Source organism: Hoplias malabaricus, chromosome 1, assembly GCF_029633855.1.
Source record: "Hoplias malabaricus isolate fHopMal1 chromosome 1, fHopMal1.hap1, whole genome shotgun sequence".
Lineage (NCBI taxonomy): Eukaryota > Metazoa > Chordata > Actinopteri > Characiformes > Erythrinidae > Hoplias > Hoplias malabaricus.
The window spans coordinates 62,512,484-62,529,674 of NC_089800.1; the positions used below are offsets into that span (position 1 = coordinate 62,512,484).

Sequence of the window (17,191 nt, forward strand, 5' to 3'; positions counted from 1 at the left end):
TCAACATTTCCTCTGCTACAAACTAACCCCAAACTACTGCTGTCTCTCTGGAGACTTCAGGCCAACTATCTTGGCCAACTGCATCCTTAAATTGTTTAATAGTTTGTCAGAATTTCTCGTGTTGATTCTGGATCTTCAGATATGTCTAATGCATCGTCACTGATAAAATTTTGTATCTACAAAAACTAACTGCTGTATACCATTTTGAATGTACATTTCTTTAGATGTATATTTGCCATACATAGTTGTAATTCAGTATAAACAGAAGCTGTGCAAACTTAATTTGACAGACTCATTATTGTATATTTAAAGTAGTTTGTTTGAAATTGTCTGTAACTTTTCTTTCAGAACTATGGTGTGGAGACAGATAACTTGAAGAACTTGGTGGCGAGAATGAGAGCGGCATCCAACAATCTTCACATAGGTACCTCAGAGCGCAGGAAGGGTCCAAGCTACGATGGGAGCAGTTCCCGCAAACCCCCCAACGAGTTCCTTACATCTGTGGTGGAGCTCATTGGTGCAGCAAAAAGCCTTCTGGCATGGCTGGACAGGTATGAGATTTAAAATAAATATACCATCAGTAAAAATACTACTGTAATCTTCATAGAACAAGAGTATTTTAGCTATAATGTGATTAAATCTAAGAAGAGATTTCTCCATAAGTTTTCCCATCACATTTGAGTGCAGTGCAGAGCAAAGGCCAGCATTGCCTTTAAGTGATCACAGACAAACACAGTGGGGGTCATTCTTGAACTTAAGAGATGTTTCCACTGAAAACCATACACACTACTTTTTCTGCTATTCCATCTTTCTTGAAAGTCTCAGATCTCTCTCATGCTGTGTATGAAACCATGTCTATTAATTAATATAATAGTATAACAGTATAATAGTATAATTTTTTAAAATCTAAAATGAACAATCTGATAACTTTAACAGTCCTATTGTCACAATAGGATCATTTTTCCCACCATTCTTGAACTAGCCCTAGCTAAAAACTAGTGATGTGGTAGGCTCTTTCATTACGTGGCAGGATAGTTGTGGTCTGCCTAGGAGAGGAATGGGAACCCTTTGACATAGGATAGGATTTTGTAATGGGTTGACATAGCAACGTGTTCAGCCCCATGTGTTTTATGACCATGGGCTGTAAAAGTCCAGCCACGCGGCAGTGGAAGTCAGAGTTCTCCTGTGCTATTGTGGCTTCACCGTAATGGCCTCATTGAAGCAGTCTCTTGTCACACTGCTGTCTGTCTGGGAGATGAATGTCCTTTTCTACACAGTGATAAACAGTGTGGGTGGTTTTGTGTCTGTATATACATGCTACCAGGAATGTTTACCAAGGCACCTTAGTAAAGTTCCTAAGGAAATGGTCACAAGAAGAGCCTTGTAGCGCAATTCAATTCATTTCCTCCGTTTCCACTTCATATTACATTTATCTGTCATAACTGTTTTTAAGAGTTCCTTGTGTGTCATTTGTGTCAATAGTCCTGTGCCCTGGTGTAGTGGAATAGCTGGGGGAGCAAGGGGATTTGAGACCCTCGTCCCTGATTGCCCCAGACTCCTATGATTTTATATATAATATTTGTTAATTGTACCAGTTTTTTTTATTATTATTTCTGTTGGTTTGGTGGTCATGGTATATTTGCTTTCTTGAAAAATCAAATTTATGTCACACTGAGTGAAAGAAAATTAGGATTTGTGCCAATTTGTTTCTTTACCATTACTTCTTTGCAGAACCCCCCTCACTGGCATCAGTGACTTCACTACAACCAAGAACAAGATCATTCAGCTGTGCCTGGAGCTGACCACAACAGTCCAGCAGGTCTGTTTTCTCTTTCCAGTCCATTACATGTCTCTAAAACAGATATCCTGAACATCCTACCAGACCTGTGTGAAAACATCTGTTATATACTTTCCTTTGTACCTGAGGTTTTCTGTAGGAGTTTCATATGTGATAGGGACCTGAGAGATGGAAATATGGGCCTAGTCCAAGCCTGTAGCTGGAGGCCTCAGCAAATGGTATAAGCTGTTGTTTACTTTGGGATTTTTCCTCATAAGCTAATAGGCAGACCCCCATGACACACCAGATACAGAGTTTACTGTTTCTCAAAAAAAAAAAAAAAAAATTTTGGATGCTCTTTTAAAACTGGTGGCCAACATTCCTCAGCATTATTTTTCATGCCATGTGGCTGAACCTCGGCTTCTGCAAGATGTTCTCAGCAGGAGGCCTCTCTCTGTGAGCTTTTATTGCGGCGATAATCATAGCTACAGGAGGTGCTTTATATTATGATGAACACCACTAATATGTACTGTAGCATTATTCAGCACAATGGGTGAATGCCTTTCCAAATTAAATAGTATAGGGTCATATAATGTCACGGACATTTCATAAAATTAAACTTTATTTCATGCATATGAATCATCAGATTTTTTTATGAATAGGTTGAGCCAGCTCACTTTAATCTCCTTTTAGTTATTTTCCCTCCAGCAGTATGTTGCCTGCTGAACGTTTTTATGCATGATTTTCAGAATGTCTTTTGAGGCCTGGATTTGTGTTTTCTGGCACTGAATGGCTTTAATGCATGGTGGTTGTGAATTTCGTGGCAGTAGCGGGTGTGGAGTGCAGCTTTCTGCTGAGTTTACAGAGCAAAAACTCTCAAGGGCAGTATATTTGGAAACATTTTAATGAATATAAATGCACTGCTGCTAATATCTTGGAATTGAATTAGTTCATTGCTGCCGTAAGAAAAAAACTTGTACCTTTATATACAGTCACATATTTACCAAGCCTTTTCAAAATTTTAAGGTGTGTTTGCTTTTTAGAATAAAGCACAATGCAATACATGGTGGCCTATCAGATCAGAGGTCATATACATGTGTTAATATCTGTTAACATCTATGTCAAACTAGCAGGTGCTCTTTGATATTTTTTTGTTGTTGTTGGAAGAATACAATTTGAAAAACGTAGAAGGTTAAAGTATTAAAACAATATTGAACTTCTGACAATCATGCAACTCTGTAGAGCACATGATTTTCAGAATTGTATGAGTAGGACAGTTTTGGAGGCCTAATTTTTAGCTGGGTGTTCTGTAGGGTTAGGATTACAGTGTTAAACTAACCCCTGCTGAGAGTCCAGAGTTTAAGGGTGTGGGAAGAATTCATTATGCTGCATGGTTTCTTAAAGGACAGCAAGCATATCTAATGTGTCTTAAAACAGTGAGGCACACATCCACACAGTAGCCTACCTTATCTTTTACACCTCTGTCAAAGAAAGACACCTTATATCTTCAAAGAAAAAAAAAACAGCTGTAGTACCAAGAAGTATGGCACTTTAAATAATGATGGGAGGATGTAGAATCTCAAAACATACTAAAGCTCACTGGGCAGCTGTATAAATGGTAGTGTTCAGTTGTTGTGCCAGCGCAGTTTGATTTCTCTATCTGCCTCTTTACTACTTTTATACACAAAGGCTCTCTAGTTTCACATATAATAGCTGACCCACAGAGCCATCTGATCTCTATCAGCTGTTGTCTAATGACATCCATGAATCAGGGATCAAGTTCTTTCGCCTGTGTCTGTCTGATCTTCAGGCCAGTGTCTACAAATGGGAATCAAAATCTAGATATTGCTTTATCGTAGCAATGTATTTAATTTTTTTTGTATGAGAAATCAGGCACAAATGTGGTTTCAACATTTTTTAGGATTATTAATATTCTTTACTGTGCAAAATCAGTCAGCACCCTTCATTTATTTAATTTCCAGGCAGTAGTGGGTAATGAATTTCTCTAGTGAATATGAATTCTCTTTCATTTTACTGTTATGATGACTTCTTGCAACTATGCATTTCATGGCATAGTTTCCTAAACCTCTTCATACTCTTGGAAATGGATTTATGGTAACCCTCAGATTTAGTGCACAAAGGAAAAACAAATTTAAGTGCATGCTGAGGAACATTTGGAGCAATTAAAATTTGCAATATTTCCTTCCCTACCTGTTTATCTATTACATAACCATATTTCTCCTGTTTCTTCCCTATATTCTTTGCCCAAGACTTTATTATTCTGCACAAAAATAATGACCCTAAATGAGCTGCCCCTGCATATAGACAGACATGTTAGTAATTTAATACTCAAAACTGCAGTCTATGTTTTAGGTCACATACAAATGTGCTGCTCATAAAGGAGGCCAGCACTGGCACACTTCCTCCAAATCTCTGTTCATTATCACTAAGCACTAAATGAGGTCAGTGGAGTGTTCACATGAACATCAGCACTGGTCAAGGCTGTGGCAAAACCCAGCTGAAAGACAGGTGCTGTCTGGACAACTGGCATGCTCCAGCTAGAGAGAGGAGGTCTGACTGTCAGTAGGGGTGTTGCTTTCACAGCCCCCCACTGATTTGTACCTCACTTCTTCCAATTAAGTGCTGCCTCAGCTGTGAGCATCCAGCACTGAGATGTCTTTGAAATCATATATCAGACATGAAAATTTCTTTCATATTTTGAAATAAAACGATTTTGATGGTTTAAGCAGTGCACAAAGACCATACATCAAACTAAGCTCTATAAAATGATATTTTTTCTATCTTCACAAATACCAGCCTCATATAAGGGTAGTGTTAGCATAGAAGCACACAACTCAGGACAGCAAGTGAGAGTGAAGGTCATTTATAAACTTGAAAATAATGTGAAAATGTGAAAATAAACCATCACTGTTTTTGGTATGTATAACTGCACAAATATAAAAATAAATATCAAAATATAGGATACAGGAAACTGTCCCTAAAAGGAGCAGTTAAAATGCTAACATTGCAGACAGCTAAAGATGACATTACACAGCATTTTCCACAAGTTAACTGGAGCTCTTTGCAGTCCTAATGAAATGTCTGTGACATGCTTTGTTCAAACTACCACACGGATCAAGCAAGACGCACCATCTTTACTGTCTTAACAGCTCTGTTCAGAACAGCCAGTTTGGAATAATGAGCCACAGCTCACAGCTCAGGCATGCAGCATGCAGACATGAGGCACCTTAGCTCAAAATCTTTGCCACTTTTGCCCAGTTCTCCCCTTTTTTCCAGTGTCATTTGCAACATTTTGTTTGTTTAACACAATTTAACATTGATTGGTTCTTGAACATTGATTCTCACATAAACACAGGTCCAGCAATGTGATTGGAGATACCTAGACAAGGTGGTAGTAAGTCTCCCCAGTTGATGTAAGAACGGGACCTAAACCAGAACAGCTTGTTGAATCGGGTAGCCAAACCAAAACTGACAGGGCTGTCTTATTTCAATTTGTGGGTTGTTAGGGACTCCAGGTATGCAATTTCATGTGCAGATACACTGAATAAATAAATAAATATGAAAGCAATTAACCCCTCATTAACATTATAAGTGTATCGTGCTAATTGGCAGCAGATTAGCAAGGAAGTATTTATAATACATATTAAACCTTAAAGGTCGAGATGAGCTCAGATCAGTGTCCTTCTTTCTGCAAGTGTGTTTTAACTAGACACTGCTGCCTCTTGTTTATCTTCTCCTATAGTTTGGTTTCCCTCTGCTATGTCTTATGTAATTATGTTGTCTTAGCACTAACATGGATATGTAATTCAAGAGTCAAAGCTGTTTATTTGTGGTAAAAACTCATCTTCTGCTGCCTATATCTGTATCGCTAATTACATAAACTCTGCCCTGATCCTGATTTTGGTTTTATTACTTGATTTAGAGGCCTCTTATTGCTTCTCAGACTTTGACATTGTCATCTTTTTCTCCCTAGGATTGCACAGTTTACGACATGGAAGAGAAAATTCTGGAAGTGGTGAGTATCTGATTCAACTTAATCTCTATTTCATCTATATTATATGTTACAATTACAATCACAATCCTTCCTCTGTACCTATAAGAAACTAAAACCAGTTGACTAGGGGGCAGCTGTGGTTTTAACGCTACAAATGGAGTCCACCAGTGACCCTCCAGTCTCTAAAGGGGCTTTAAACCAATAGGTTTTTGTTATTTTACTAAACACTGACAGATGCATCGGGTGGCAAATCAGGTAGTGTTGCAATCACACAGCTCCAGGGACCTGGAGTTGCGGGTTCGATTCCCGCTCCGGGTGACTGTCTGTGAGGAGTTGGTGTGTTCTCCCCGTGTCTGCGTGGGTTTCCTCTGGGTGCTCCGGTTTCCTCCCACAGTCCAAAAACACAGCTTGGTAGGTGGATTGGCTGCTCAAAAATGTCCATGTGTGTGAGTGTGTGTGTCACCCTGTGAAGGACTGGTGCCCCTTCCAGGGTGTATTCCCGCCTTGTGTCCAGTGATTACAGGTAGGCTCCTCACCCATCTTACAGATAATAAATGAATAACAGATGCATCAAGATAATTGCCCATAGCAATCCATGAAATATTACAGAGACAGCCAGCAGAGATCAGGTTGAAAAATGCTCAGTATTCCTTTGAAATCTATTGTATAATCTGTTGTATAATTTTTTAATTGCTGTGGAAAACAAACAAACAAATAAATAAATAAATAAAATAAAAATCATTATGCAGCCAAAGGTTAGGTAAAAAATAGAGAACTTGTGCTGATATATTTGGCATTTTATTTCATTCATGTGTAAATAACAATTTCACTGCATTTATTGGCATTTGGTGTCAGGGTCAGAGACTGCTGCTGCTGAAAGAGAGTGCTGAATATGGCACTGGCCATCCATCAGTGCTTCCTGTTAATGACACTGTGCAGACCCCCAGCCCCTGATGTTAGACTTCCTCCCTCTTAGTCGCCCCACTGAACTCCAGCCAGCCCCTCTTATGGCTGCCCCTTTGCTCCCTCATACACACACATGTGATGACATGCTCACAGCAGTTATGCAGACATGAATTAGATGGATCTCCGAGCTGTGCTCCTCTGTGAAGAATTTTGCAGAGTGACAGTGCCTGAAAGTAGTCTGCAGAGAAACAATATTTGCCACATTCACTCATTTATCGTACTAACGAATATTAGATTAAATAAATGTGCATTTGTGTGCATGCGTGTGCTCATCATGTTGGAACTGCTTGAAATTGTTGTGTAAGTCTGAAGTTGAACCCAGTTTGCATAACAATGTGCAAAAAAGTAATGGAAGAATTTAACAAGTATGTCTGAGAAGAAAGGCTCTTTTGTGCATCACCAAACTGCCCTTGCTAATGATGCCAAAGTGCTGTGATTGGGCTTAATGAAGGGGGAGGAACAGGGGGATCTTTTCCTGCAGTACTCAGCACGCAGGCAGAAAAAGAGGGATCAGTTAATGGCATGTTAGTAATCTGTTTTTTGTTGCCCTGGGTACACAGAGGAAATAGCTGCTCTACCAGATTCTGATAGAATACAGTATATATACAAAATATATATATAATACATATATCATTTTTTGGATTTTATAATGTTTCAGTGTTATTTATCAGTTAAGTATGAGGTCTTGTTAATACAATAAAACATGAAATGAATTTTTTTCACTTCATGGTCATCAAAATGTCTTCCTCATATTCGTTTCCTAAGTATTGAAAAATTAAAAATCTTTTGCTGCAAAACCTTGGTTTAAAACCTGAAACATTTAATTGCTGATGAATCCTTCATCCTTCATTAAGGGCCACAAAACACATGTCACTTTAGTTCTCTATTAATTTATTTGTAGAACTTGCGAAATGTGACGTCAGAGCCAGTCAGTGTATCACTCAGTCAGTAATGTGTGTTACGGTTGTTGTTAAATTCAATATTACGGATGTCAACACTGCGACATTTTAAGATGACACATATGTGAGTCATGGTAATTGGCTGGAAATGTTCTAAAGTGATTGGTAAACCTTTTGGGAAAAAGTGAATATAATACATAGCATAAGGTAACACTTAAATTATGAATATGAATATTTACCTCTCAAATATATTTTGTGATTAAAATCCGAAAAAAATAAATAAAGTGACAATTACAGATAAGTCAGTGCAGTTGCGCAACAGGTAGTCCCTCTGTCACACAGCTCCAGGAACTGACTATTCAGACGTGTTCTCAAGCTTGACTGTGCGATGCCCTGGTGCCCCATTCAGGGTTTGTTCCTGTCTTGCACTTAGTAATCATAGGAATATGCTTTGCTAAACCCACATTCAAGTCAAGATCTATTTTAAGAGCATAGGTTAAGAATTACCAGCATGGCTGATAGATAAAATTATAACATAATGAGCCTGTGATATGTCTGGGCTTTCCTGTCACACTAATTCATTCTAAATGCTCATTTTGATTACAGTCTAAAGTGCTGAACAATATCTGTGACCAGACCGTGAGAACCACCTCAGATCCTCTAATGAGCCAGTCGACATGCCTGGAGGAAGTGCAGCTGACCGACATCAAGCCTGGAGAAGGACTGGTGAGGATTATCCACCCGCCTGACTTTCTGTTAGACAAACAAGAAAATTGCTGTTATGCTCTGTTGAAACCATTTAAAGCCTTAGCAGCTATAATCCAGTTAGTCATTAAGTTTTCATGGTTGCTTGTGAGTAAATAATAACAAGAAAACACCAAGCCTGCTGTTTATTTTTTTAGCTTTTTAATCAATTCACATAGTTCCTCATGTCAGCCTTCTGTTTTTTTCTCTCTCTTTCCCTATCTGTTTCTTCAGGGGATGTACATAAAATCCACCTACGATGGGCTTCACGTCATCACCGGCACCACTGAGCATGTAAGACTTTTGATTCAGCTCTGAGCTGCTGTCTGATGCCAGGGGCTGAGATATATTTAGCCTATCCGGACACATCGTATTCCGTCAGCATGAACACACTAAAAGCAGACAGAGCTGCTTCTGCTTTGCAGTTTTGAGCATGTCTGTGAGGGCAGTTCTATTAGTCAGAAAAGTTCATCTAAATTCAAAACGCACATGGGGCAGTGAATGGTTTAAAAAATAGGCATTACAGCCATCAACAGCAAAAACCAAGGCATACATTTGCACTAACTATATTTCCCTTAAATTGAAATAAGCAGGTAAATGATCATATAATCGCTGTTTAATCGCTGCAGTGACACTGACGTGGTGGGGATGTGTTACGGTTTGTTGTGCTGGTGAGGGGATCAGTCAGTGCTGCTGGAGTTCTTAAACACTGTGTCCACTCACTCTCCACTCTGTTAGACACACCTAACCTTTTGGTCCACCTTGTAGGTGTAAATTCAGAGACAGTAGCTCATCTGTTGCTGCACAGTTTTTGTTGTCCTCGGCCTCTAGTCCATCATTGGATCATACTTGCCCTGGGTGGTTTGTGGGGGTCCTGACCATTTGAAGAACAGGATGAAAAGGGGCAAACAATGCTTACAGAGCAACAGATGGACTCCAGTCTTTAAGTATAGAAGTGCTCCTGAAAATAATGAAGCTGAGAGGATGAACAGTGAGTGTAGAAACAAAGAGGTGCTCATAATGTTATGGTTGATTGGTGTAAATGTCATAAAAGATAGAAGACAAACATACATTTACTGGTTATTTCTGATCAATAAAATATATCTCAACCACTCTTAATGGTTTTAATATTTATGTAGTGCTGTAATCAGGATAATCTTGGGCAAATGCAGTAAGATAAGCATGTAGTTAAATATTATTATATTAATTATATATTATATTTATTATATTATAATATTTATATTATTATAATTATTATAATATTATATAATATTATTAATAATATTATATATTATAAATATTATTAACATTTATATTATAAATGTTTTCTCTCTTCCTACTACTGCATGCGTTGGTCTAACACTGTGGCCCTAATAGCCAATGGAAAACTAAAGCTGAAAAATTCAGTTGGCCCCCTATTTGCATTGCAAACATTAAACTATAAAACTTTACATACAACTAGCTTTCACACAGCTCTCCTCCACAGATTGTGTGAAAATGCTGTGTCCCGATTGCTTATTTCATTTGCCATGATAAAACATTAGATTGTTGTTTACAATGACACTGATAAGTTATTACTCCAAATCCTGTCGGTATGGCAACATCCATGTTATACATAAACACTTGTTGGCATGGACCAAACAAGAGAAGGAGGGGCAGATAATGGCGGGGTGTGAGAAAGTCTCCCCTTCTCTGTAGGTGGTAAAGACCATTTTTCTTTATGAGAAATGTACTAGCACAAAGATATAATAACAATACTGACAGACCTGGGAGAGGAAAATTAATTTAGAGAATATAAAACCTCCATTATCAGCTTCCGAGTCACAGAAACAGTAACTTCTGCTAGAACTCCAGGTGTTATGTCAGAATTTGCGGTTTCTCTCCAAAAACAAATTCCCACATCTCAAGAGATGAATCATCCACCTTTTACCGAATCTATGACTAATTACAGTTAATGAATCATAGTGACATTTGTTAGCCTGGTATTGCTCAACCACCCACTTGTTCACTGTGATAATCTGACAATTTAGCCTTATTTATGAGTTGAGACAATCTCTGCCTATTCTGTTTTATTTCAACCTTACAGTGGTTCTGATAATTCAGGAGAGAAGGGTCCAAAAGATGATACATACTACATCCCTATGTTTGGTGTTTATGTACTTTGGGTTCACTTTTGACAACTCTGTAGATGTGCTAGGTGTATGTTCTGATATCATCTTCTTCACAAATCATCTCCTTACAGTCACCAGCAGATATGTCCCACAAGATCCATGCAGGTGATGAGGTGATCCAGGTCAACCAGCAGACAGTGGTAAGCATTTTGTTTTACTGTTTGAATCTGTGCAGCATATGTTTTCTAATTTTCAAATATAGAAGTACATATTACAGAGTTAGTAGGTACATAACCAAGTCTATCAGTCTATGTGACAAATTCCTACAGTCTGATGGTATGACACTATAAAGTAACCCTTTAACACATTAGGTTTAATATTAACAAAATAATGCTAAAAATCTGTGGTGGAACTTAGATTGCAGTCATTGCAGTAAAGCTGAGCATAGGTGTTCTTTGCTGCAGGTGGGTTGGCAGTTGAAGAACCTGGTGGCTAAGCTTAGGGAGGACCCTAAAGGAGTGGTTCTGCTGCTGAAGAAGAGGCCTGCTGGCACATCAGGCTTTACACCTGCACCCCTGAAAAACATGCGCTGGAAACCCCCTCAGGCACAGGTTAGTCCCTTCCCAGGAATATGAGCAGGTCTCTCTCTCTCTCGCTCTCGCTCTCTCTCTTTGATATTTTATTATATTTATATATATAAATTTCCATTTCCGTATATTATATATATATATATATATATATATATATATATATATATATATATATATATATATATATATATATATATATATATATATATATATATATATATATATATATTATATATATATTTCCATCTTACCTTTAAAAACTATTCTATTTATTTTTCCATACATTTCCTTCTTAGTATATATGACAATATGACATCTTGCAACAACTGCCTTCCATGATCCATTTGTTCCACTTCTTTTTAAACTAATGATGCATAATTACGTCATTAGGTACTGGAGTGGACTGCATCACCACTGAACATCTCTTTGTGGGATTTTGCATTACTGTATTGAACAAGAGAACAATTCTGGATTGTTTGGTTTGTGTTTGTTGCTGAGCAGAACAAAAACCGCATGATGTCATATAGACTGGAGCGCATGGTGGTAGTTGTGACAGGCATACTCTAGATATCTCCACCTTTAGCCTAGATACCATCAGGCTTTACATTCCACAAGCCAACTGTGTAGAGATGCACATTACCTTCAGATAGGGGTGAGAATGCACTTTTTTTTCTACAATGTTTAGTGCTGCTTTGGCTTAAGTCCTTTTCCTTTTGAAAAGTATGCCTTGACCATTGAATGGGGTTTTGTAATTCCATTCATGCATTCTGAATGGTATGGACTCGCCCTCCAGAGACACAAACAGCCTTACACGTCTTTTGTGGCTTGAACAATATCCCAGTCTGGAGGTCTACCTCAAATCATGTGTTCTGAGATTTATGTAATGATAATCCCATTCAGGAGTTGCACCTATAGGAATATTTAGGCATTCTGAACAGTTTGGGTCTGATTCCATTTCTTTAATAGGACCTAGTGGGAACAAAGGGCTCTTGTAATTCAACACTCAGATTGGCAGTGGTACAGACCTCTTCAGGACTCTCCACACCCTACGCAGACACAATCAGAACAAACCACCATGGTGTTGGAGAACATACACCAAATAAAGGGGCATCCAATTTCACAAATACTTCTCTGGACAAGTTAGCCTCATTGTTTGATGAAAATGTTGAGATTTGAGCTGGTAGATATCATATTTGAGTGTAATATAATTTGTGCAAACATATCACAGAGGATGATTCAGATGAATCAGAATAGGCTTGTTTTATATGTGGTTTGGCAAGTCAGGTTGGATCTTTTTTATAATAGACAGAATATAGTGTGTGCCATAGACACAGAGCTGTTGTATTTTTCCTACTTTTTTTTTTAACAAATCCTGTGTGGTGGATCTGTCATAGCTGTAAGTTTGCACACTCTGCTCTTTGGAGACTACCTGCCTTCAAGCAGGGTCAATTAAAACTCTAAGAAGAGAACGCTTTGTGTTAGGTTCAGACAAGTGACCATGTACACACACAATAGGGACATGATTCACTCAGTGTCACTGCTGGACTGAGAATAGTCCACCAACAAAAAAAAAATCAGCCCACAGCATCCTGTGTCCACTGATGGACTAGAGGATGACCAACACAAACTGTGCAGCAACAGATGAGCTACTGTCTCTGTCTTTGCATCTACAAGGTGGACCAATGAGGTAGGTGTGTCTAACAGTGTTTAAAAGTTGAGAAGCACTGCTGTGTCTGATCCAATCATACTTGCGCAACACACACTGACACACCACCACCAACAACAATCTACGTGTCACTGCAGCTGAGAATGATCCACCATCCAAATCATGCCTGCGCTGTGGTGGTCATGTGGTGGTCCTGTACATTGAAGGGCTGTGAATTGGGGATAAGAAAGTATGCAGTATGGTATGAACATAATGATAAAATGGACAATGAGTAGGTGTTTCTAATCCAGTGATAGTTCAGTGTTTTTTTAAGCTTTAAATTTATGGAATAGTATGGAATATAGTGCCAGAAATCTTCTAACATGACCCAAGAAAACCCTTGAGTGGGATGATGGGCCTTTGTCTTGCTCTAATTAGACAGCTTAAACTTCCATGACTTGTTTGACGCATTTGCCACATAGCTTTATTGCAACAAATGAAAGAACTTCAGACACCAAATTATTTGGTTGATTGACCACAAAGAATGACACACAGGAGGAGCCAAAGAACACTTTCTTTTCCAACACAGCAGTTTATACAGAAATATAATAAATGAAGAGCACATACCTTTTAAACCACTAGTTTGTTATATGCTGGATGCTAGAAAAATCACGCATAGGTCACTTGTGTTTACACTGTAAATGTAAAAGTATACAGTAACTGCTGTGGTCTTTTGATCAAATTCATATCATCATTTGTGATATACTCTCAATGTCACTGCCATAGGTTGGGCACACTATAGTGTATTTTTTTTGCAAAACAGTGAAATTCAGAATATAATGCACCTAAAACTCTATTTAAATTACACTTGGACAGAACCTTTTTTTAAGACTAAAATTATATAGTTCTCTTTTGAGTAGTGTCAATATTTTTGTGTTTATATGTGGCTTCAACGTCATAAAACTGACCTTTTGCTAACTGACCTATTCCTGCAGAGCTCCTCATCTCCCAGTAAAAGCCAATCACCAGGCAGCAGCACTGAATCCAGCAGCAGGAAAGAGAAACCAGCCATTCTGGACCTGTACATCCCCCCTCCTCCTTCAGTGCCTTACACACCACGGTAAGAAAAAGAGAGAGAGAAAGATTTAAAAGCATTCCTGTAGGTTAATGAGGGTGTCCCATTGTCGCCTCCCACAGCCCCAAACCCATTAAACCTGACTGCACATTCTGCTCTACTCCCTTTCAGTTCTGCTAGAGCCACAAAACTTCCATATTTCATAAAGCTCTTTGAGTTAGTGAAAAATGCACCTGTCATCTTTATTCTTTTTCATATATTTCTGCAAATTTTAATTACTTTTCTGTTTTCTTTACTTAAAGATAACATTCATGAATGTAATAAAACTTTTTTATAAAATTCTGACGAAATAGTGTCACTATTTGCTAGATCTCCAGTCACTTTGCTTGCTTGAAACCAGTCTAATGTCTTTACGGAACCCTGGTGTCTGTAAATGAAAAATGGTCTTGGTCTCGCTCTGCTCATGGCAGAGGCATCTGGAGTTATTTAGACAACATTGAACATTTAACATTGAAAAGTGCTACAGAATTTAAACACCTCAAGCTACAAATGAATTTCTGTGGTTATTCAAACAGTGAATACAAACTTACAGACAAGTTAAACTTCAGCCACGTACAAACAACAGTTGTTTTTTTTCCTCCTCAAATGTACCATTCCACATTAAAAGACACAGAGGTGAATGTAAACAACCAGAGAGAACTGCCCCCCCCACAATCATAGATATTCCCTGTTAAACATGAAATGAATCAGCATGCTGTAAAATATATGATTCCTTCACTTTCTTTATGCAAGGTTTTGCAAACATTTAGCTAACATTTTTAGGGAATTATTCAATCAGCACCTTAGCACACTTCCATCGCAATGGTGGTGTCTATAATGTAATAAATACTGGGTCAATATTGAGGAAGGAATGTGAGTCGTGTCTGAATCAAGTGTTTGTATAAAATGCTAAAATAATGATGCCATTTTGAAGGCACCACAGAAGTATCTTTATCTACACTAGCCTTCACTAGCAATGTGGAGGCAGCCAAATTTCTGTATAAATGGAAGTAAGATGTAAAACTAGCCTGTATTCAAGGTAATTCAACTTAAATTAGAAATAATTACAGTGAATATGCCAATTGTATGATTTTTATTTCAAGATTTTTTTTATTGATTTTAAAGATGTTTTGCCTCCTCTTTGTTTAAGGTAATTTACTAATATGTCTAAAAGTTTAGCATTTTCATTCTTAACAATTTTCTTCTCAGCGAGAAACAGTAATGTACGTTGTGTTGGTTATTTCACCTGATGGCAGTGAGCTACCTCTATACTTGCAAGGTTGTGAGGCATTACTGCCTTGGAACACGTTTCAGTTACTGCCATCTTCATGTTAAAATGCTGCTTTTTAAGCCACTAATCACTGAGACAACACAGGCCGAACGTTACTGAGGTTGCTACCTTCTTTTTCAAACACAGCCAATGTGTTTTCCTAAAAAAAAGTACTTTCTACCACAGGGAAATGAGGACTAGTTCCTTCAGCAATGTTAACAACAGACCTAAAGGCTCTGAGTCTCCCAACTCCTTCCTGGACCTGGAGAGCCGCCGGCGCTTCACCATTGCAGAGTATGACAAGCTAGCCGTGTACCCTGTGGAAGCAAATGTAGTGCAGACTCGTCTGAGAGAGAGAAGCGCTTCACGAGGTAATAGATACAGTTAGCATTTAACATTATTTATATTTGTGGTGTCCAGATTTGTTTTGGGAGAATTCAAGCTCTGCATATTATGGTGCTCTTGCACACCTAATCCAGCTAATTACCCACCATGTTATACTAAATAAGAGTCCTCAGACAAGACCCCTAATGCTACATTAGCCTGTCTCTGTACCATGATTTCATTGTAAGTCACTCTGCATTCATGCATCAGCCTTGTGTCTTTGTAGTAAACATTTTCTGAGCTGAAATGTGTGTGTTAAAGCAGGATATCACTAAACATTTAAGGACATGTTTAGGAAACCACTTATGTACCAATTTGTTTCTGTAAATAATATGTTATATAGCTATTTCTAGATCTCTGTTAAACGGTTTTCTGCTTGTGTTGTTTCAGGCAAGCCAAGGCCTCTCTCAATGCCAGCAGACACATATCTCAATGTGACAGACCCTTACACCAGGCCCTGGACACAAGGACGGAAAGGTATGCCACATGTTGCTCACCAACATCTCCATTAAATTAAAAATTAACATAAGTGAGACCACATAAACCAGAGTACAGCATTTAAAGATATACTCCTCCTTTTTCAACCTACCACAAATAGAGCATCAGTTTGCACAGTGAACACATGCTGATTCTGTTATGATATTCTGTAAATAGTCACTCTGATCCTGCAAATGAAATAAGACACTTTCTTACTTTGCAATTACATCATTAAGGTCTGTAATTAGTGCCTCAGACCTGTAATCAAGCAGTCTAAATTAAAGTTCTTAAGATGAGTACTTACCTCCATCTGCTTACAAATACCCTGATTTTTAAATTTTTTTATTTTAAATGAACACACATCTTTGGTTTTGTCTAGGTGAGGACCTCTTATACAGATACCTGAGTAATGAGCGCATCCCCACTATAGCTGAGGAGATTCCTACCACTGGACAATCATACAAATCAACAGGGGAGCGCTACATACGTGGGGTGGACCATGTACGAAACAGCCGATTTCTCGTCAGCGTAGACCTCCACAACAGTTCTACCATCCCTTATCAGGAGGACTTTACCAAAAAGACCCCCATGACCTCCACTCCAAAGCGGCCCCCTGCGGAATCCTCGCTACTGGTCAGTTGGATCACCAGGCTTAAGCTACTGACGCATTAACATCGTCTGCCCCTCTGTCCATTCCTGCTTTAACCCAGCTCTGTGTGGTGGCCTCTCTCTTTCTTCTTTTACTTCTCTCCTAAACTCAGTGTTGTCTCTCCTTTCATTTTACTGCTGTGCCTCCTCCTGCTTTTTTCCACTGACCAAGCTGCCTTATAGGTCTAAAGAAAAAAGCCCAAACTTGCTTAAACACATTACTACGAATGTTTGGAAACATTGCAGGGATCATAGGAATAGCAGGACCTTTAATGTATCCAATAAATGAAAGGGCTTGATATATTAATAATGCATCATAAAATATCAATAATCAGTTTGTAAATTAAACCATTTTCAATCTATGTCTACCTCAGTTATAGCCATGCATTTTATTGTATGAGTATTCAAGTCCTAGTTTAACTAGAACCCTCACTTATAGAACACTCTTTTGAAACCCATGTTTCCAAACAGTCAGGATGAATTGCACCATCACAGTTATTGAACAGACCCTAACCTCTAACCCTATAAACAGAACATTTCAAAGGGAAGTA

At 38.4% G+C, this 17,191-nt stretch overlaps 1 protein-coding gene across 1 annotated transcript in view; it reads left to right on the plus strand.

Moving 5' to 3' along the window:
* The window catches only part of LOC136695841 (connector enhancer of kinase suppressor of ras 3-like), a 58,019-nt gene that overhangs the window by 19,990 nt on the left and 20,838 nt on the right, over window positions 1-17,191 (plus strand). Inside the window, exons 3-13 of the mRNA XM_066670027.1 lie at window positions 349-551; window positions 1,732-1,819; window positions 5,772-5,813; window positions 8,264-8,383; window positions 8,636-8,695; window positions 10,644-10,712; window positions 10,977-11,123; window positions 13,743-13,867; window positions 15,318-15,502; window positions 15,906-15,992; window positions 16,372-16,625. Coding sequence (XP_066526124.1) covers window positions 349-551; window positions 1,732-1,819; window positions 5,772-5,813; window positions 8,264-8,383; window positions 8,636-8,695; window positions 10,644-10,712; window positions 10,977-11,123; window positions 13,743-13,867; window positions 15,318-15,502; window positions 15,906-15,992; window positions 16,372-16,625 — 1,380 coding nt within the window. The remainder of the gene's footprint in view (window positions 1-348; window positions 552-1,731; window positions 1,820-5,771; window positions 5,814-8,263; window positions 8,384-8,635; window positions 8,696-10,643; window positions 10,713-10,976; window positions 11,124-13,742; window positions 13,868-15,317; window positions 15,503-15,905; window positions 15,993-16,371; window positions 16,626-17,191) is intronic.